Source organism: Lytechinus pictus, chromosome 17 (genome assembly GCF_037042905.1).
Source record: "Lytechinus pictus isolate F3 Inbred chromosome 17, Lp3.0, whole genome shotgun sequence".
NCBI classification, from domain to species: domain Eukaryota; kingdom Metazoa; phylum Echinodermata; class Echinoidea; order Temnopleuroida; family Toxopneustidae; genus Lytechinus; species Lytechinus pictus.
The window spans coordinates 20,261,839-20,285,634 of NC_087261.1; the positions used below are offsets into that span (position 1 = coordinate 20,261,839).

General features: G+C 35.5%; 1 protein-coding gene across 1 annotated transcript; it reads left to right on the forward strand.

The window, feature by feature from the left end:
* The first annotated feature begins 4,033 nt into the window (after nucleotides 1-4,033).
* On the forward strand, nucleotides 4,034-23,796 carry LOC129280145 (uncharacterized). Its single transcript, XM_064112589.1, has 9 exons — nucleotides 4,034-4,055; nucleotides 6,977-7,093; nucleotides 8,849-9,013; nucleotides 9,562-9,668; nucleotides 15,537-15,621; nucleotides 16,930-17,127; nucleotides 17,755-17,829; nucleotides 18,823-18,919; nucleotides 19,337-23,796. The coding sequence occupies exons 1-9, from the start codon at nucleotides 4,034-4,036 to the stop codon at nucleotides 20,826-20,828; spliced, it is 2,358 nt and encodes a 785-aa protein (XP_063968659.1). The 3' UTR covers nucleotides 20,829-23,796.

Sequence of the window (23,796 nt, forward strand, 5' to 3'; positions counted from 1 at the left end):
TTATCCTGTACCGTAACTTGCACCATCCATTAATCATTGTAAATAGTGAATCGCAGTCTCATTTCCAAGATCAAAAGACATTGCAGGTAGAGAGCTGTTTGTTGAAAAATAAGTCAAGTATTTATTTCTCGAAATTGGGCAGGAATAAGTTTTCCGCAAGGTACAATTTCGCCACCTTTTATCAGTTTATTGCTCAGTTTGGGTGAGTATTCCCATTGGTCTTTCAACATTCTTTAATTTTATTTCATATTTTTTGAAATGGTTTTATTGTAATTTTTTAAATATAAAATGCGCTTTGTACCTTTCCAAGAAAATGCGCTATAAAAATGTTATTATCATTATCAACCAAAACTAAAGCTTTACTAGCAAAAAAGCAGAAACATAGAAATTTGATATAAAAAATACTTGGGTCTTTCTTCATGTTCTTTGGTTCAAAGGAGTCTCGTTATTATGCATTGTTGATAAGTTCATTCCAATCTAATTGTTAAGATGCCCAGAACAGTTGTCTTAATAACATAATATGACTTTCAAAATATTAACCTGCGGGCAAGTAGTTTTGTATCATTTTGTTTGATTGTGTTTTGGGGTCAAGATTTCGTCGCCATCATGTGCTCATTCGTACATTTACCATGGATTTAATGGGTATTTTTTTATGATATGCTTTTCTCACCATGTCGGACCCGTGTATATATTTTCCAGGATAGCTTGTTACGCTACAAAACGAAATGATTTTAAAAGGTAGGAGCCGTGAGATAATGAAATGTTCATATTATGGTGAATTCAAAACAGGATGTGATGTTGAATATTAAAAGTGGATAGAGGAATTACTGTCTGCCTGGCCGGCTTCATGGAGAGCCTCCCGCGGGAGTGAGGTTTTCCGCCCTTTTAGTTCAAGTGTCGTTCAGGGATACAAGACCTGAACATCTGCAAGGATTTATTGAAATTCTATTTTGCATTTTTGTGAAATGAACACTTTAGCGACAAGAATAAAACAAGAATACAATTATTCGTAAAAAACCGCACTGTAAAAAATATTAGGTAAAAATGCTCCATGAGGGTAATTATGTGTCCAACCAACATTGGGCATTTCTTTTGGGCACTTTTATTTATCCAGATGATGAAAATTTTGCCCATTCTTAAGTAATTGCTGCTTAGTTGTTAACCTTACTGGACAATATGCTTCCCGCATTGGTTAAATACTGCCCCAAATTGGTTGGACACGTACTTACCCTCGTGCTGGTTAAAATTTTACCCAATATTTTTTTACAGTGGATAACTTTACACAAGAAATGTTATTGTGCGTGTTTGCATATCACGTTCTCATTCATTTTAATTTTTCATTAGCTTAAATTTAAATCGATTCGATATGCCTTTTTGTAAAGAACCATTTGAATGCAAGAAATATATTACTTGTCATTTTTTGTTAAGGGTGACAAGACAATTCAATCCTTGTTTGTTGAAAAATAACCGGGAATATGTTCGGGTATCTCATAAATAAGAACGGGTCAATTGTTTTGCGCCCAGCGTTTTTAGTCAAGAAATTACTGGACCACCGTTAAAATATTCCTCTTACACTTCATTCGGAATGGTGTTTCTATACACATGATCAATGCTATACATGATGTATTTTTCCATCATCCGTTTTACCTAGGCTGTTGATATGTTAATTAATGATGAATGATATTGATTTAAACATGCATTTATTTACTCTACATTTTTTGAAGACACACTGTGTGTTCCTAATATTGTTCACTGTTCACCAACGTAACATTTTTCAAGGGTGTTCATAAATTAAACCAACATGTGTGGCCTAGTTGACAAAGCACATTCACATCAACTTCTTGAAAATCAAGTAATTTATAATCATATAGGGTAAAGATTATTACTTGATTGAGGATTAGCGTAAACCCAACCCTGTTCTCCCAGATGAATTAAAGAGTGGATTTAGCCGGTTTACAAGCAGAAAGGGAAATTAGGCATGCAGGCGTACATGTGATGAGCAGAGCAATTCCGCGTACTCTGTGAATGCCAAAGATCGAGGCAATCGTGTTCCCGATCACACACAGCTATACACTGCAAAAACGCTGGTGTTAGTTTAACACCAGCCTGGTATCTATATCGGTCAACACCAGAGAGGTGTTGAAGCAACACCGGTTTAGCGTTAGGCTAACACCAATGTGGCATTTAAGAAACACCAATTAGTGTTAAATCAATATCGGTTTGATTCTTAATTGGTGGTTTTTTCAACGCTTCCCTGGTGTGAACCGATATATATACCAGGCTGGTGTTAACTTAACACCGGCGTTTTTGCAGTGTATATATATGCCAAACAGAGGAGCTTGACTGTACAGTGTGTATCAAAAAGTTTACACTTAGTAATCATGCTGTTAAATTAAATATTTGTAATATCCTGAAGCTTTTTCCTTATTCAAACATTGGTACAGATCTCTTTTGGCAAATGACGCCATAACTGTCAAAAAATATTTCCGCTTGAGTGAGCACCACTTACTTTTGATAATTTCGTGAAAAATGATTTGTGCAGAACTTGGAAATAGTTATGTGAATAAAAGTAGACATTAATCATGAAAAACACGTGGACTTTATCTAGGAAGATTGATTGAAGATTATCTTTTACCTTTTTTGCTTGTTTCCTTGCCCAAAACACTTGCCCCACACACCTAGGCCACCGTGATGGTATCTGCTTTACTGAGCTGTGATTCACATGAAATGGCATAGGCTTGATTTTCGTTTTGTTAATAATTATTGACAATCTTGGGAAAAGTGTGGAGAAACAAGTATTAAATGAAATATGAAAGGTGGTCCCATTTTAAACTCTTTTGTTTACATTCAGTTGTGTCCTCAGATCCAGCTTGTACAAAAAAGTAAAGGTTGTGCTTATCTAGGGTTAAAATGTTAATTTTTGTGGCAAAGTTGTTACAAAATATCTAAATGTATTTGTTTTATTTCAATTCTCTAAAAATGTTAAAGTTTGTTTTCGCCTTTTTATCATGACACACCGTGCAAACCGATTTCTTCAAGCTTTACAAAAATGAACAGTGTTCACTCATGTGTAATATTTTCTAAAAATTGTTATTTTCATTTGAGAGATGAGACCCATTCCCAGTAATATATGTTGAGGCATTATCCACATGTTGTATATTTTTCAATTCCCCAAGACTTTTTCAAAGCGTAAACTTGTTATGGATACGCACTGCATAGGGGCAAGTCATTTATTCAGGAATACCTTCCATAATACATGCGAATTCTCTATTTGGTACGATACTTTGATTATCTATCCATTTCTTATTTTTCCCGCTTCAGGATGAACACGATACCCGTCTCCCTATTTTTACCTCTTTCTTTCTTTTTAACTGTGATGTTTTTTTTTATCTTTACATATTTTTCTCTCTTTGTTATCAAAACCCACATCGCTCTTCGTTTAAATCGATTATATTTACCTTATCCTACTTTTAACTGCCTATGGCTAAAATCACTATTCATTTTCCAGAGGGGCTTGCCAATACAAGCTTTGCTTTTCAATAAGTTCATTATCATTGTTTTTTAAATTACGACCTATTTATTTACCGATTATTTTTTGTATGATGTTATCTGTAACTGAAGTATATATTATGACATTTAATCTGCTTTGTATATTATGTATGTATAATATTGTTTGTCATGTTTATTATCTGAAAATGAAAATAAAAACAAATTGAATTGAAGTCCTATTGGAGCGAACTGAACATCTCGTTAGAGTGAATTTTAGTTCATTTTGGAGTGATGTTACGTATTTTCGCTCCAAATCGAGATAAAATCCACTCTTCAAAGGCTTACAATTCACTCCAAATGGACTCCTCCCTAGTCTAGCTCTTTCAGGGGTCTGGTGGGGGACCACGAAAGATCATCTGCATTAACCATCACAGTCCCGAGGAGAAGTACTTTATTACACTGATGAACAATATTCTTATGTTTAAACAACGAGAGAGCGTTTCAAGATAACTGATAGCTCCCTTGATTTCGATTGTCTAAAAACATGGAAAAGCACAGTTCCTATGGTAACTGTTTGATTAAAGAACATTGCTCTTAATTCTTATCGCCTCATAGGCCCTACACCTTACAGAATTAGGGAAACGATAATAATGTTCAGGAGTTGTGCAATTACAATTTAATTAGTAATAAAGACCTTACACGTCTCAGTCTGAAATAAAAAAAAAAGAAGATTATTTTGTAAATCAGAGCTCCACTGCATTTGATTACCAATATTTCACTCCCATTGAATCGTGCATTGAAGATGATTAATTCCTCCACATAATTATCAAAGTTTTGAAGTGCTGTCATATTTGTTAGCCCCTCCTCAAATCCCGAGCTTCTAACATGTTCCAATCAATTTGCATGGCACTCTTTAGCAGTCTGATGAGAACCGATATGAAGGAATCCTAAGGCTGGCGGTCATAAAACTTGATTAACCTCTTCCTAGCCCGATTCTAGCCGTTGATATTCCAAGGTACACGCTGGGATGTATGAATTAAGCCATCTCGACTTTCAGAACATTAATCATGTAACATTTTATTCTCATTACAACATTTTCTTTTAATGTCATTAAATTTTCTCTAACATTAATTTTATCTAATGAGCTTTAACTCCAAGTTTTCTCCGACATGTGACGATTGGGTTGAAAACAAGTATTGTCATCATTTCTAGATTAATTATTTTTATTTGGTATATAAACTGGTTATTGGGATCACATATTGTAAACACAAAGTACACATACTTACGACACATTTGTCACGAATTAACTTTGAAAGTGGATTTTTCACCCTAATAAATTCAGGTTAAACTTAAAGACAATTGTGATTATGACTCATTAAAAATCTAAATACCGGGTTGCTTGACTACCTACAATTCACAATTGACTCAAGAACTAGAGAACAGCCATCAAATAAAGTTTAAATAAATTTATTTAATAAAAAAATTGCTGAATCCTTTCATCAAAATTAGTGAACAGTCTTTACAAAACAGAGCCTTGTACAAAAGTGTAAATCAATAGAAAATCACATAGAAATGTTGGAATATCTATGAATTGCCCGCAAATTTGTTACATCCATCGAAACTAAATGGTACATGCACTTTTTTCAATTTCACGTAGTTACGAGTTAAATTAAAAAGAAAAAAATCTTGTGAACGTTGTAAAGAAAATATTCTACGTGAAGAATAGGCCATTCGAAGTTTGTTTTGCGTTATACTGTACAGACTACGTCGTTTTGTCACGCATTTGCATTGAGCAATAAAACAGAAGGCTATACGTTGATCAAACGTGTCGGGCTAGGGTCAATTATTAGGCTGGACAATCCTATTAATTAGTCCAACGGTCAACGATTTCCGTTATACTTGGCAATGGTGAGATCCCCGTTTTTAAGGGCACTCTTTCGAGAAACATTTAGGGTGTGCCAAGTTCCGGCCTTGATTCCCATTGTTTCTTGCTAAGTCCGGTCAGAATGGATGTCTTCGCAGGATTACAACTGTTCTGAAGATATTTTGTAAACAAGATTACAAAATGATTAATAGCACGTATATAGGATAATTACCAGATTGACACTTGTAAACAGGCAATGCTTAAATATTAAAATTGAGCTTAAACTATTAATATTGTGATTCATACCTTCTAAGTTAAACGGTTAAACTTTGCACTTTTTTCAAATGCATCCAACGCCACATGACCACCTTTAACTCATGCTTCCATATCTGTACGTTATTGGTATCAGGGGCGGATCCAGGATTTCCCCCCAAAAAAGGGGGGCACATTTTTTCGGAGGGAAAATATGACAAGCAAAAAAAAAAAAAGGTCTTCACTTTCAAAAGAGGGGACACACCTCTCTTTTGATGGCATTTTACATTACAAATTTTAATTTTGCTTCTCAAAGGGGGGGGGGGGGGGTACGGGCCGGCTGTGCCCCCCCCCTTGGATCCACCAGTGATTGGTATAGTTACGCCTTTCAATAGCTAAATATGCCACCTTCCAGATTAGAAAGGTGCAAACCTGAATTCATAAAAGGTGGTATACCAGTATCGTTGTCAGTGCTAAATTTGCTTATTTTAGCCTTCCCTTTCTTGTAACAGTGGCTAGCTCATCTTGGTGGAGCAGAACTGTCCCCAGACATATTGATATGTTTATTATCTTATACCATATGATTGGTTTTAACTGGAATAAAACTGATATGAATAAAATCAAATAATTGTCTCGTTTTGATTGGAATAGTATAACTTATTTTAATGTCAATATATTACGCGCCCATCTATTTTGTGTTTTCTGAAAGGCATCGAAAGAACTCACACGTCAATTCATTCTTTTGAGAAAGATACATGTTTGCACTGACCAACGACAATCACAAATAAAATGCTGAAAAAGTTAATAAAAATCGGATTTGAAATGACGCATCCTGCAATATTGAGGGTCTCATTATTTCTGAAAAACAGTTATATGGATTTCATTATCAATGTCACGAATATTATGAATATGCAAAAATCGAAATGATTTTTCTTATTTTTTTTAATTTTTAAAATGGTAACAAAGTTTGCATTTTCATCACATTTTGATGAAAATGATGCCTGTTTTATGGTTTGATTGTCCAAGATCACTATTAAGCTCACACAGGTATACACGACCAGTGAATGAAATATAAACAATTATGTTTAGCGAGGTCAGTTACATTCAAGTAAATTTTGTATGACAAAGAAACATATTTTGAATAATATTTTTACTCCTAAAAAAAAAAAATCATTTTGATGAAACTGATGCTTGTTTCATGGTTTGATTGTTCAAGATCACAATGAAGATCACACAGGCATACACGATCAGTGAATGAAATATAAACAATTATGTTTAGTGAGGTCAGATACATTCAGGTAAATTTTGTATGACAAACAACAATATTTTGAATAATATTTTTACCTCTTTGAAAAAAAAAATCATTTTCAGGGAAGCAGTACTGTACATTCAACAATGCCTTGCGATGTCATCCGACCATCGTAGCCCAATCCGCATCAGGTGTCGCAAACCAAGGATGGAAAATATACAGATCACCAAAGTCAAAAGGTAAATCCACTCATTGCCTAGCTTGTCCAAAGGAATTATCATCTCACGGCATTATTAAACATTGAATTTGAAAACCTGTTCTTGAAGGGTTATGGCGAATTACAAGTACATGGGAAGTGGTTCATAAAGTTATTGATTATGTTACTAATGCGATTCGCAATCATTTTGTTGAATATGACTTTCATTATTATGAAGCATCAAACATTATTACCCAAGATTATAGTCTTCTTTGTTTTTATAACCACCAATCAGCATTTAGTTTTGAGATTCATTCCTTATCTCTTAGAACAGTTTACTTGTTCTGCAAAATACTAAAGCATCCTTATTTTCAGTACTATACGTACTTAAACATTTGAATAATTAGAGATATAGCCAAACTAAAAAAATAAATCAAAAAATATATTACTATTACAAGAAATATCCAACATAATTTCATACAATTGCACACTCAAAATAATTTTGCAGCAGAACTAAGAGTCAATGAACAGCACCTATACCATGAGGTGCATTCGAGATACGAAAGTCATTTTCCTTTTTTTTAAACTGTAAGTGGTAATGAGCTTGTTTCTTTTTTTAAATAAACATTCAGAGTAATTTTGTTGATGATTGAGCACCAACATCTCCATGGGAGTTTTGAATGCAAGAGGGAAATGTTGATTTGTAATTTATGCTATAAATATATATATATATATGTGTGTGTGTTCGTGTATTTTTTTTTTTTTGGGGGGGGGGGGTGTTCGTTGCGTCCAGGTTTCATATTTCAAATGGTAAATAGAATTTTAATCTGACCGTTATGTATTTTAAAGGCACGAAATCGAGTTAGAATTTGAGTTGAATATTTGTATTATTTCAATACATGTTTAATGGTAAAAATAGTAACATCCAGAGTTCATATTCATACGATACAAACCGCATTGACCAGGGGCGTGTGTCGATTCGACCTGTCACATGGCAGTTTAGAGAGACAACATTGGGACGGAAAATTCCAATCATTTAAATAAATGATTTAGCCTCCCCTGGCATGACTCAATGTCATTACTACCTGATGACCGCTTCAAATAATATTTTTATCTAACTTTGATCTTATTTACTCCTCCGATGGACCAGATCATAGCAGTTTCAGAAGGGAAAACATCAATTAAATCACCCACGGCAATAGTGATTGCATGTAAATAAAAAGAGTCAATTTTTAATGCCGTTTTTGTTTCCTATGGAACAGTTGAAGGTGTTAGAACGTAATGTGAACATTGTATTTCTCTTTTGTTGAAGACCAGATTTAATGTGTAAATTATTTTTTTTACAAGCAAGAATAAAAAATTGTTTACGAATTGTCCAATCGAAAATGTAATCATACTCACGCAATGCAACACCGGCACACACATATACCCACCCACAAACACACACACACTCACCCACCCGCACCCGTTCGCAGACCGTTATACAACTACACTCACACTTACACACCCTCTCTCTCATACACAAACTCACCCACCTACCCAAACATATGATACTTTGATACCATCACCCGCATCACCACGCACACACATTCACCTCCTACACATACACCTAACGCACACTCTCTGGCACGCACACAGATTCTTCACTTTTCCGATTAAAAAATCAACTTTTTTATTGTAAAATAGTCATATAATCATGAAAAGTGCTAGACTCGCCGCTCGATCGATTTTTTTAACGCAACACTAAAGCAACGAATTCATATAACAAAGTTAACTTCATACTTTTTTCTCTCTACAGATTATTACGTGGGAATAACATGCCCACGGCAATGCTGGCAGAACATTCGTGTTTACTCCAACGTGCAAGCCTACAACGGAGTTGCTACTCTTACGTTTTATTATTATATTTGGGAAACTAAGGAGAAAGAAGGGGATAGACTCTTGCCCCAGCTCCGCATAAAAGGTATCTATTTCGTCATTTCCTGAACAGGTTAGAAACCTTAAAGACGCTCTATATCTTCTCTAATTCCTTCTATAACTCCTCATTTCGAATCTCTTGGAAAAGTATTCTGTTCATTTTTTTTTCTACAATGATGGTGCTGTATTGTCTATTATATTATGTTCAGATGTCTATTATTTTATGTATGAGCATGCATATGCATTTGTGTGTGCGTACATAATTATACAGCAACGACCGAGACAATATAACAACCATTGATTCTGAATATACTTATTTCTCAAAGTAAGGTAAGTGAAATGATTTCGCCAAATGTTTATATTTTACAATAATATCACCGGAAATGAACTTTTGATCTCCCACGAACGTTACAAACAGGAGACATATTCACAACGTTCCACATGAATGGATTCTATAACAGTATAAACATGCAACGTACAATATATTAACAAAATAATACCCCAGCATTGAACATGCTTAAGTCAAGAAAGGGCAAGATTGAAACAAAATACTCCAAGATAAATGTTTTTTTATCGTTTTCTTCTGTGTTGCAGGATGCAATAATGGTGAGATATGGAGATCTACCGACTACAAGCAATCACATGAGACTGGCGAATGGATAGGGGTCGTTGTACCCATCTACTGTTCTAATATATTCAGCGTAAGTTCTCTTTTGAGTTTACCTAGAGGTTTATAAACGGTACCGAAGTCAAACCTCTATATAAATACTATTTTCGCATTCCATATTTTTTGACTTGGCATTACAGCGCAAAGTCCATACTTAGTTTAGATAAACTTGAAATGTCCAGATGAGCAATCCTACTAGTATATGTAAAAGATAGTAGACGCAGGAAGGTCTGTTTTATTTCGGGCATTTCCGTCAAATGCATTTCATTTAAATGAATAAACTAACATATTCTATTTGATCAATGCATTAAATGAATTTGTTTTTATATAGGAATACATGCTGTTCATACTATTGCATTTTCCTTTATTCTTTCTAATAGATTTCTTGCTTGATCAATTTCGGTACAGGTTCCAACAGTGGGCTTCTAATCATTATGAATAAGAACAATCTAGTATAGCATGCATGCAACAATAATATGTCATGACAATATATGCACGTATAAACAAAATAAAATACCAAAAAAAATCCAGATTAATTTTAGATGGGTACACGAACATGATGGATGTTTGTATAAAGGGTACTATTCTGTTCATCGTCTCCGATGAACGCCACGTTGTTTTTACAACCCATCTTGGCTCTGGCTTAACAGATTCGATCGAATAAAGGGACTGCCCTCGAGATGGACTTGGCAAGGTTTACAGGGCAATATACTCCAACTCGTATCTGATTACATGGACAGGGATCAGAGATACGACCCTTATTTAGACTTCACACTTGTGGATATTTCATCGCAAAAACTAAAAGCAGCTCCGTGAAATCCTGTAAGGATTACTAAAATCTAGAACAAGTCTGACACACCGTCTATCGGCCCTTTACAACGTGTACTCTGACGTCAACTCAAGCCATGGCAAGCTCATCTCTTCCAAATCATGTTTTTCTGCCTTGTCAATAAATACTTTTGTTTCAAGGGAGAGTGTTGACGGATTAAAGAATTCCTATTGTTGGGCATAAGAATATTGTCATTACCGTGGCAAAGTATTGATACTGGTTAGACAACGAAAGTTCAATGGCATTCCCCATCATTGCCTGAGATATCTGCCATAATGTACACATAAAGCTGGCCGCTGATAACTAAAATTTCTCAAAAAGTCTTCCAAGCAGACCCAGCAGAGCAGCATACGAAAGTCATTTTCAATACATGTATGATGTCCTCAGAATGATGTTTGCTCCTTTGTGGAATACTGTTTAAGATGTAACTAAATTACGGTGGTGGACCGTAGAGGCAGCGTCCACAAAATGATTTCTTTTAAAATCACACAAATTACTACCAAGCGTTTGTCCATGGCAAAACAAATACTGGTCCAAGTGTCAACAGTCTTCATATTGCCGTGATGGCTCATTTTATATTTCAGTAATTAGCAAAGTGAACATTTTTTTTTTCATTCGACTTGTCTTTTCTGAGAGGTTTATCATCATGACCGCGTGTGCATTCCCCACCTTGCAATTCGGGGTGTCTTGGTTTTCTAGCTGGTGTTCATGATTTCACGAAGCTTTGTAAGAATTCTGTAACAGCTAACAATTCAAGTTTATTTCAAAACGCCTTTATGGAAAAATAATGACCCCCCTGCCACGTATTGAGTTTTTTCCTCATGTCAGAGTTACCTAAACATACATTATTTTATGCAGTATCTAACTTTTGTACTAATTCCGCTTATTCCAAAAAAGTTTATATTTACGTTTTAGCACACAATTGCATCGAATTGGCGACAGCACATTTGTACACATTGATTACACAATGTATTCATTTCGTACCATAATGTAGTAATCAAGGGAGTCGGCTTTGACAGGTCAATGGCCTTTCTGACTTCCTACATCCGCTACATTTTATTTTCATTTCTTTTATATTTTGACAATTTTTTATCGCTTATACTGTGATTTAAATTATTGTACTCCTTTGTTGTTGTATACTTGTACATATGTTTTTAAAGGATGTCAAATAAATGAATTGAATTGAATTGAATTGAATTGAATTTCAAACAATTGCATCGAATTGGCGACACCACATTTGTACACATTGATTACGCTATGTATTCATTTCAGCTCTCTAACCACGTTTTAATATTTTGAAGAATTTTTTACAGCTTTATAATTATACTCTTCTATACTCTTGTTCTCTACCATGGTTAAGGATTGTTATTTTCTGATGTTTAGAATGTATTGGTGAAGTTTTAAGGGGCCCTCATTAAAGTACAACATTACGACACTCCACCAGGACAGTGACACGTACTGTTACCGACTGAAGAAGAAAAAGAATATGAAGAAGAATACGAAGAAGAAGAATACAAAGAAGAAGAATACGACAAATACCAAGAAGAAGAAGAAGAGGAGGAGGAATAACTTACTCTTACCTAACTCATTTATTTACGCTCCTTCAATATTTAGGCAATTGCGTATGCACGGATTATATTCTTTAAATCCTAGTGATTCTCTATCATAAACATCGAAATTTGTATGAATGATATCATGTACTGATGTCATTTTGAAAACTCACCAGAGACTGGACATGTTCCAAGTATCAACGCGTCACGGGTTATTATCCTTGATCTGGTCCTGTTCATCAAATCTCATACTGTCAGGTTTCCTTCAGTAACTTCTGTTTGGTCCGGCTCAAAACATGCGAACGGGATGAGCAAGTTTAGAATCCCGTAGGACATGCAGGGCGACAATCTGAACGAGAGAAAAAAATGTTTAATCACATCTTTATTCAAGTTAAAAACTGTCATTGTTTGAAGAGGTCAAGTCCATCGTCCCATGCTAAACGGTTGACAAGTAATAACAATATGTACATGTTTTACAAAGCAAACAATAATAACTCGTAGTACAAGTATCATATATAGAACAACATATAAATGTATAAATGGCGGGGATTATTCAATTAAGATTTTCATGAAAATCATCTTGATATATTTCTTGAATTAGACGAGTTAGGTACTTAATGGGATTTTATTTGTCCTTGCATATAATTTCAAATCTCTTTGGAGACAATGGAAAGTATCATGTACGATAGCGACAATGATAATCATCCAGCAAAGTAACACACTCCCTACAATATCAAACGTACACATTAATATTTTTTTTCAAATATTTAAAGTTCATACAATTCATTTCCACATTCGTACATAAGAGAAGTCAAAGACACCATTACAGAGGAAAATCACATAACATCTTAATACAAAGCAGAATGAAAAAAAGTACCCAAAAAATAAATATAAAAAAACAGAAAAAATACAGAAAAAATACAACTTGTCTAGAATGTGGGGGAGCAACAAAGGTCAAAGACCTGTCGAGGTTGCACCCAGAGTCATATGATTTAATAAGATAGATATATAAAAAAAAAAACATTAAAAAAATTACAAATAAGTACTTAAATATTAATTGACAAATATAATAAGAGAGTCAAAAGGGGCCTAAGGATTGAATAAGCATATTCATTTCTTTATACAAATTTCAACGTTGTTCCACCTGGCAACCAATGGGTATCATTCACTTCTTGCCACCCCTTAAAAGTGTCATTACCCTCTTGGAAGAAGCTCTCCTATCAAAACAATTGTCGCAGCGTTGCCATGTTAATAACAGAGGCATAGGATAGGAGTCACATGAGATCTTGAAGAAACATGGGTAGATTGCAATCAGTGATTCAATACCAAAACGGGGTCATTGTCTCAATATAATTTTCAAGATTCATTCATGGAATACCGTTTTATCTTAGGAGAAATGAATTTCGATTCGCTCTCCAGATAGGATTCCCCATTGGTTCGGTACAGGGATATACTGGATCCTCCCCAATGCTATCTGTAGAAACAAGTAGTTATCGCAAGAAGGACCGTTCTTAAAATCCTGCTACATGTGTTTTTGTTTGCCTATCTAGCATCTCTCGGGGGCAGTTTTAAGATATTTTGGGAGTCAAGGAGCGGACTTCCTCGACAAGTCAATGTGATATAACAACTAGATTGGCCGTTTCGTTTGGCTATGATAGTTAAGAATATAGGGCGTTAAACCTAATGATAATTTTCACTGCATCTATGGAGAGCAGAATGTAATTGTTCTGCTTTTTGAAATTACCATTGATTATGTTTTTTTCCTGACAAAACATCCCACTAACAGCCTTCTTCTAATATATATTTTATACCTCGATGGAAGTGGCGAATACATATTAGGTAGCGTTTGCTTCATGACCCACGACGTATTCAAGAAGACAGTAATTTATTGAACATGACTGTCTAATGACAACGAACAGCTGGGAGGTCTTTGTCGAAAATTGGTGAACCAGAACTGCAGTTTCTTCCTAATTTTCGAAGCTGATGAAAGGTTGCAAATATTTGTACAGGACAAAACTGCTATGTTGATTCACAAAATTTCGACAAAGATCTCTTTGGTGTCCATTGTCATGGAGGGTATTTAACAATATATTCTATGTTCTTGAATCTGGCATGCGTCAAAGCACAAACACCTTTATGAATACGTTCATAAATAATTGCATTTGCAGAAAAATCCATAAAGCCTTTTGTAATACTTAACATTGTGTTGATGGGTCTGTAAATCTCTCCACATTTACATACACAGGCTACAAATATTTTTCTGAAGTAGAACAAATTAGATTTATGTTTTCGTATTAGAATAAACTCAGATTACTGTACACCTACATGTATTGATACTGCCGTGACTGACACAAAATAATCAAAATAAAAGAAAACATTTCATTCATTGACTATGAACACTTTGGTAAAAACGGTCTACCAATTTTAGACACGGAATTGTCGTCTGCACAACAATCAAGTTTCATGTGTATATGTTGAACAAGTCTGGAAAAAACAAGGGATGCGAATGGTTAGAATTAAACAACATTGATAAAAGATGAATATGACGAAATTGATAATGAGTTATGGTTGTATTGGTAGACACTGTCCACATTGGGATAAATCTAAGAAATCGAAATCCGGTAATTGCTTTCAAATTGACCAAAATTAATCAGTATAATGTCGGATAAGAACAAGAAACCTTTTTGTCTTCTAAAATTCAACTACAGGGAAACCTGTCTATATTGGCACCCAATGGGAATAGCAATTGTTGCTTTTATAGACAGGTGGCTGCTATAGACGGGTTCTTACACACGCATTATACCTCCATGAGAATCAGTTTTATTGGTCACTAGAGGCAGATGGCTGCTATCAGGGGCGGATCCAGGATTTTCCAAAAGGGAAGGGGCACGTTTTCCCCGAGAAAAAAAATTGACAAGCAACAAAAAAGGACATTTCGTTCACGAAAAAAAAGTTAAAGAAAAAATAATTATAAGAAGAAATGGGTCTTCACTTTCAAAAAGAGGACACACTTCTGTTTTGAACAACGGCATTTTTACATTACAAATTTGAATTGTGCCTCTCAACGGGGGGGGGGGGGGGGGGGGGGGCACGGGCCGGCGTTGCCCCCCCCCTTCCCCTGGATCCGCCAGTGGCTGCTATAGAAATGTAGCCACTAACACAGGTTTAATTGTATTATGAAAACGATACATCACCCTTTGGAAATGAATTGCATTGATGTATCCGAAAGGTCATTTTCATCAGTCCCTTTTAGGATGTTTAAAGCCTGTGATGTCATAGAGAGTCCTTAGTATCAACCGAAGCTTAAAGGACATCATATCCATAATACCTTGCTGACAATGACAACCTAATAATCATGCCAAAAGTTGAAATCATTTTCTAACGGAATTAGATTGGATATTTCCGTTATATTTCATCGATCATGATTATGATGTCTAAAATGTAAGGAAATACAATATTCTTTAAATCTCGTTGTTTAATGATTTTTTTATTATATTATATATATATTTCTACCTTCCGATAGATAATATTCGAAGGCATAATGACTTCTGGTGGCCAGGTTATTGCAGTTGATAATGTTGCCATAACAGATGGGAGAACATTTTCAAGTGAGTTTGTGAAATTTCATTATCATGCTATTAACTCTTCACTAAAGCTTCTTATATTAACCAAGAGTTGGAATTAAAAATCTTTATCATTAGAGAAAATTAAAATTAACAAATTAGGCATTAAAGGAAGAAGTTCTACCTTTTCAAAGAAACAGCAATGCACAGTTCCCGCATAATTATTCCCCCGACTAATAGTCCTAAAGTGACCGTGTGTGTGTGTGTGTATAGAGTACCGAAGCAATGACATCAGGTGCCATGGTGTCATGGCGGCCTGGTTCTAAACAAATGAATCCGCCGAATCACGATGAAAGCGTGTGTTTCTCATAGGAGAAAAATGGCAGCTATCAGAATTTGATCGCTTGCAACCTATTTTTCAGACCAGCCAAAGTCATACAAATGTGTACAGACGATCGTCAGCTGCGACTCTGTTTAGAGCCAGCCCGCCATGACGCCATGGTAACTGACGTCACACTTCGGTACTCTATATACATCGGTATCAACTGCAGTAACAAACAATTTGATTGGCTAATTATCTTCGTAACCTTAGTATTGAGCTTCATAGCAAAGTTACCATTGGCTGTTTTTGTTATGCAAATGGCGCCCTTGTTCTGTTGTCTACAATTTAAAAGTTCCTCCTACCCATATACCAGTTGAAAGCTGGAATAAACGTTGTTTTCAGCTAACAAATAAGAGTAATATTGTTAATATCTCGACTCTTTTCCTCGTGATTTACAGTTTTGTTATACCACTATGTCATATAATCAATTATTATGCTTATAGTAACACAGGAAAAAACCGATTCCAGAGCAGTAACAGATATTACGTAATAACCAATGACATGTGAAAAAAGCAAAAAAAAAAAAAAGAAGCAAAATGTTATCAAGAATGCTACTAGAAGAATGTAAATAATAACAATTGGTACATACTGGCTAAAACAAATAATTTTTTAATGAAGATTTTGTGAATAATTAATACGTTATTTTTTGTAAATAATGTTAATACGTTCGTCAAAGATAACCGCAATCATCTGAATCAATAATAAGTATAATTAATACTGAACTTGATGTACAAATATTGCGATTTAGTTTAAATTAGTGTTTAAACAATAAATGACACTACTTGGGGCTAACCTCGAGGAGATTTTTGCGGTCATGCCAGCCCCATTTTCCAAATTGTTGTTGTTGTATTGTTTCATGTAGATTTATTTGACAGTGAGATTTGGTAATCAATTCAATTCAATTCGATACCATTGATCGTTTGGGATCAGATTAGGTGGTGTGACTGTAGTTTTATCTGTCTTTATTTTAGATGTTCTCCCGCAGCCATCTATTTCTGTTGTACACCCAACCATTCCACCTGGCAGCCCAGTCGTACCATCGCAGGGAACGCGACCAGCAGGAAGTCCCCCTGGGCGACCACCACAGCGACCAACATACCATTTACCGCATCTACCACCGGTCACCGATCAAACCACCGCCACGACCGTTTCGATAACCAAGTCAACAGGTATCACATTTTTATTCGGATTTCTTCTTATTTTCTTTTATCCACAAGAGGCCCCGATTGTCTTCTGTTTCATATTCACAGTTATTGCGTAGAATATCATGGTACAATGTTATGATACTGTAAAATGATTTTGTAAGAATCAAAATATTTCGATTTTAAAGTCACTGAGCTGGCGAGAGTGTGGAATAATCTGGCTTTTATCTTTATTTATTAAGAATTTTTTATTGAACGAATATTTTCTAGCAAAACTGTCACAGGACCCAAAATTGGGAATTCTCTGAATAGAATAATGAAATATGCACTTAATATGAATCGATTTATATTACTCGTCAAAAATTGAATGATTTGTGGAATATGTATATATGAACAAATAAATATATAATTAAAAACAACCCCTTTTTATGTTGTAATTATTAACGCAGGTTATTTGGGAAAACTCCAAGTGTGATGTAAAAGAAAATACATTGTTTGTAATCGTGATCTTGTAACTATTTATATAATACAATGTAATACAAAATTAAATGTAATACAATATTGATGAATAAATAGAAATTAACTGTCCTGATTTAATGATAATATTGTACCGATTTAATGAATTATAGTTTTCCCTCGCTTCTTTACGTACAGTGTTGGACTCTCTGAACGAAACATCGGGCCTTGTTCCTTCCACGGCGATTGAGGGCGGAGCTAGCAGTGGAAAGGGTAAAAACATTAATCCACCATGGATAATCGTTTGATTTTCCCCCAAACTGGTACACAAGACGGCCATCTTTTATTCCATAGTTTAGTTCTATCCATTCAATATAGTATACCAGTGTATTGAAAAAAAAATGAAAAAAAGGCAGTCAAGCAAAATATTCAATAACATATATACTAATAATATGCTGCTTGCCAAACCATAAAAAGACGGGTCTGAGCCCAGTTACAGCCACCCTCCAGGAAATGGGGTCCATGCTCATAGGTCTTTTACATAGAGTTATTTATACAGTTACGGGTGAATTTACGAGAGGACGTAACCAGAAACAAACGAAATTCAGTGACGACAATTACTTGTCTATTTTTATAGTAATCGAGTCCAATATAACTATAAAACTTTTGAATTAATTCTATAAATTTGGAACATGTGCAAATGATATGTATAAATTCTTCTTCAGACTTTAGAATATCAATTTGTACATTCACTGACCGTTTTGCAGATGTTTTGTCCGTGAGCCAAAATATCTGAAGTAAATTTTTTAATGTTATTCTTCAGTTTCCTAGGGTTTTTTCACACTCTTGGGATTTGTTAGCACTGTTGGGCAAGAATATAATGCTCACTCATGCCAATGAATGTGCACCCTAGATATTTTGGGTAAAAATGTGATCAAACGAAGTGATAATCCAAACATCGCAATTCATTTCGATTATGTTCATCTTAAAATCATTTTATAGATCGATTAAAAAAGTGTTTCTAAATATTTTGTGGCTATACATGCAAAATTAGACAGCGCATATTATTGAGTTCCCCACGGGTCTACAAACTAAAATAAATCTTTATAAACTAATAAGAACTAGTTGACCGAGAGTAGATACTTTTCGAGCCTCCGACTTTTGTATAACCTTTGTATTTGCCACTACTTATGAATTTGAGGTGCGCCCCAAAAAGGGGCATGTTCTAACTGATTTTATTTCATATTTATTTATCGTCTATCTCAGGAGATTCATCAGCGATACCAAAACTGCTAGTTGCTCTGGCTCTCTGCATCTGTTCTCTAACCCTCTGTGTCCACTGCATCATCTACAGAAAACAGAAGTAAGCAGATGTGCATACAGTGTATTTCTTTTACAATGTAAATAGTTTCTAACCTTCAATTGGAATTTTCACTGCATCATTATCACCAGTGATTCCATATACGTATTAGTAACATATCTAGAATTAATGCGGGTAAATATTTTTCATGCCCATTTTGGAGTCCACTACACATTGAAAAAATCGGGAAGTATTTAGTCACAGCAACGAAAAAAATGCAAATATGATAAATTAAATCCGAACAATCGTCAATATGGGTAAGAAATAGCAAGTACAATGGCTCATGGATGTATTCATAAATTATTAATGTCATGACGGAACAAAAGTTATCTGTAGATCAACACTTTTCAATTAGCTTCACGCCTTTTTTTTCTTTTCTCAAAACCTATTGTGATATATCAAAATGTCTTATCAATACAGGAAATGCCACAACATGAGCAAGGGACACCAACCTCCAAGACAGTCTCCGATATCTGGCCAGCTGTCATCTGCTTCATCCGTTTGTGAGATAGTCATCACTGATCATAGTCGAAACTCCTGGGCCATCAATCAAAGCGGCGGACCCGATATTCCAGGTACGTCTCAAGGCCTGACGGTGGACCATCTCACCACCAATGACCGCCCAAGACTAGCTACCTGTACCCTGGGATCAAAGGCCTTCAACAGCCACCTTACCCGTGTGAACAGCGAGCTTCGACCATCAGGACGGGCAAGTAGCCTGCCAAGTCGACCCACACCGAATATCTATGAGTCAATTGATGAGGTCAAAAGTAGTCTCTCGTCCCACCCTTCAAATTTCTTTCTGAATCTCAGCAAGAGAAGTTCGTTTGTGAAGAAGGTGGTTCACACGCTAGAGCTGCCATTTAGGAAGAATCATTTGGAGAAATCTCGAAACTCTGCTCTAGGAAGTAAAGATAGAAGCTTGTCTGATGTTACGGGTAAATCTGAAACGTCAAGAATCCATAAGAGGGCCTTCAGGAAATCCAACAGTCATTCCGCAGGAATCCGTTTCTTTCCAACCAGTATGTCATCTTTGAATTCTCAAAATGACAACGGACCTTCCCCAAGTCGTCCTAACCTCTCACCAACACTTCCCAATCGACCAATGTCGAACATTTTCGGAAAGACTTCATCAAGGATTCCTGGATTAAGAACGAGTCTAAGTAAATCACGTAGCCATTCGGATGTTAACACTGCTGTTTCCACAGGACGCAAGCTACTTCCCTCGAGCGTTTCGCCATATTCATGCTCGAAACTTCCGAACATATCTTTTGAACTTGGAGACTCAAGACCGAGTGTTCTTTTTGCAAAATCCTCCGCTGAAACATCCCCTAATCATTCTATCGTTGAGGAACCCAACGAAACGACTTCGTCATCTCGGATTTCAGAACACTTCTACCATGACCTCGACAGTCAGTTCCGACCAACAGTCTCTGCAAATCTTTACCATGTCTTAGATCCGACGTCCTTCGAGTCTTCATCGTCTTCAGAGGATGAAGACTTAGAGAAGAAAATATCAACCGTGAAGCGAAACACGGTCCTCCAGCGCACTGAGAGTGGATACACAATTGTATCGAAAAGCAGTTACAACTCAGACTTTGAAAACTCAGTGGGAAGCAATCTATCAAACATTCAATCCCTTGATAGGGTGTACTTCAGACTTGAATCTCTTGACAATCCTCAGCATGATAATGAATCTGAGTTTGGTGCTCGAGATGGACTGCTCGAGCACGAGTTCGATATGAGTTGTGATATGCAAAGGCGTAGTAATAAGTATGGTAGAAGGGTAAGCGATCTTGAGACAACGTGTACATTATCTATGTACGAGGAAAGCGGTCGTCTTCTCGATGAAACGGACATTTCGAGTACCATTGATGACAGACCGGATGTACTTAGAGGAGTCAGAGCATGATAGATTTTGCAAACAATATTGTTTGTTATAAGTGCATGTAAATGCACATAAAGTATGATCCATCGTGTAGTAAATCGCACTAATCAGTGTAGCGATGTATATGATACTGGTGAGGGGGTGTGCCAAGTGATTGACAAAAATCTATATTTTCACATTCCGTATCGCCCTCTATCGTCAGCATTATATATTTTGACTCATAGGTCTCACGCGCGTAAAACATTCCCCATAGACTTGTATGTTAAAATGGCACTTAAGAAAAATTCATAAAAAATAAATGTGAAATTAGAGGGTCGAATGTTTACTACCTTTGGATAGGATATATATCTGACATTCCATATCTGACCAGAGAAGGGTATCGTAGCCAGCTCATTTTAAAAATAAATCGCCATTTATGAAGATAACTATGATGGGATCAAATTCATCAACTAAAACAGTAAAATAGCCCCAATTCTTCCGCCAGTCAAAAAATAGTTCCAAATCATTGATATATTTTCCCAATTTGGGCAAAAGAAGTTCAGTAGTTACCATTTCTAGAATCAGTGTTAGATTTTGAATCATATTCATACACTTTTGTCAATCAGCAATATCAAATTTAGAAAATTCGAATGGGTTGGGTCGAACGAATATCTTTAGCCCTCCTGATGTAATTAGGCTCATGGCACCCAGAAGTGATCTGTCATTGCAACGCTCCATTGGGTAACATGAAAGTTCTTTAAAAAATTATAATTTTACCCTGACTTATAACATCCATAATTACATAACCAGAAATGCCCATTATATCCATCCTCGTTTTCATCGCATCTCGATAACACAGTCTTCCATCTTTTACAAAGGCTCAATTCTATGGAATGAACTTACCATTTCCCCTTTGAATAGTAAGAAAATATCTCAATTCAAAATACAATGTTGGCAATTTTTTATTAAAATGCAATGATTTATAAAATTTATTTTCTAATTTTCTATGTTCCCTTCCGTATTCTATGTTTGTGCTTTGTATATATACGATACTTGTATTTTCATTTTAATGTATCTTTAGTTTAATTCAATTTTTGATTAGTATGTTTGTCAGGACCATTTCCGATAAGCCATGAATATGCTTTTCATAATCCTCCCACCAAAGATATTTGTATTACCTTGTTTGTAAATTTATATTTATGAATGACATGTTTTTATCTTGGAGTAGAAATAAATTACGTTACGAACGCCTCGATAGGCCTTTCGTAACTGATCGCTAAAATGTTTGAACACTTTAAACTTTTTTTCTACCATCAATACGATCGCATTAACTGTTCCAATACAAACTGCTACGTTTTTTTTTTCTACCATCAACAATATCAAGAAAATCAAGAAATGATTATGGGCGCACCGTGGTCTAGTGGTTCTGACTCTCGTCTTTCAAATAGAGGGTCGTGGGTTCGAATCCTAGCCATGGCGTGTTTTCCTTCAGCAAGAAATTTATCCACAATGTGCTGCACTCGACACAGGTGAGGTTAATGGGTACCCGGCAGGATTATTTCCTTGAATGCACTGAGCGCCGGTGATGGTAGCTCGGGGTAATTATAGCAGCGCCTTATATCCCCAGGCAAAAAGCGCTTTATAAATCCAGCTATTATTATTATGATCAATAAGATTGTCTCGACTGATCCGATACGATCTACTACGATTACTCCACGATTTAGACCACCGTTTAAATCGTGGCGCGAATGGTGACATTTTGAACTAGGTATAAGGAAATGAACTTTAAAATACATCCCAACGAGATTCACTCTTAAACATGTTAAAGTAACGCAGTTGAATTAAGGCCTTAAAAGCGATGTATTTTTTTTAATTATCATCACGGGGATGAGATAATATGGAATGAATACATTTTTTATTCGTATTAATTTTGTCTTTGCATGTGGCTAACAACTTTTTTTACATATTTAGATTTAGCCTATAAATTGTCTCTCCATTGGACGGGTTTGAATATTTGTTCTCGATTTTTGATATAATTGATATAATATAAATGTAATTGAAGCTCATGACCGTACTAATTTATTTTGAAAAAGGTGAAAAAGTGTAGAGTAACTCGCCGTAAAGGCAAACTTTTTTCTATTTTTAAACTGTGGTTTAATATATAATGATATAGCGCCATCTCGTGACTGATCCATATAATGGATCATGAAGTTGGCATATTGACTGGTGTCTCGTATGTTATAATGTGAATTTATGGAGTTGTATAGTCCCTATGATATGTGAATTAATCGTTGTAATTGTATATGACTTTTTGTGTGATGAGCTAAAGTGGCAGTACATTGGCATAGGTGTCATGCATTGAACTATTCTAGCTAGGACCCTGGTCTAGCGGTGGTAGGTCCATAGTCTAGCCAACTATTGTCATGATTGTCGCAGGTGGGTCACACAACGGCGTAAAACATTTTTTTTGTGTATAATAATAATAATAATAAAGGTATATTTACCCAGGGTAGCCGCTTCAGTTCCGAAAACTGTTCTCCCAGCGGGCCTTGCTATTATTACCCGGCTAAGCTAGGCTACCTGTAAAGGAGACAAGATAAAAACAACTGGTTTGGTACCGACCAATGACAATAGTTAGGCAGACGAATACATGACACCACTGAAACTTGCCACCTAATAGTGAAGTTGGCAAACGAGTCCCAATGATTGGACCCAGTGACGCAATATTTTCACACCTACGAGCCCCCCCCCCCAAACAAAAACAAAAAAACTTTTTGCACTCACACCTGTAAGGGGGACTTGAATATCGTCACACCAATGTCAGTATATATACCGTAAATGATTACGGTACATATTTTTTTTTATATAATGCATATTTACCGTAAGTAGTTCCTATAATATATCTAGTTGTTGTTTTGTAATATGTAAGTTTAATCATGATCTGTGATGTATATTTCTGCGCTTGTATACCTTGTAGTAAGAGACCTTGTTATTAAATAAAATACATATACTT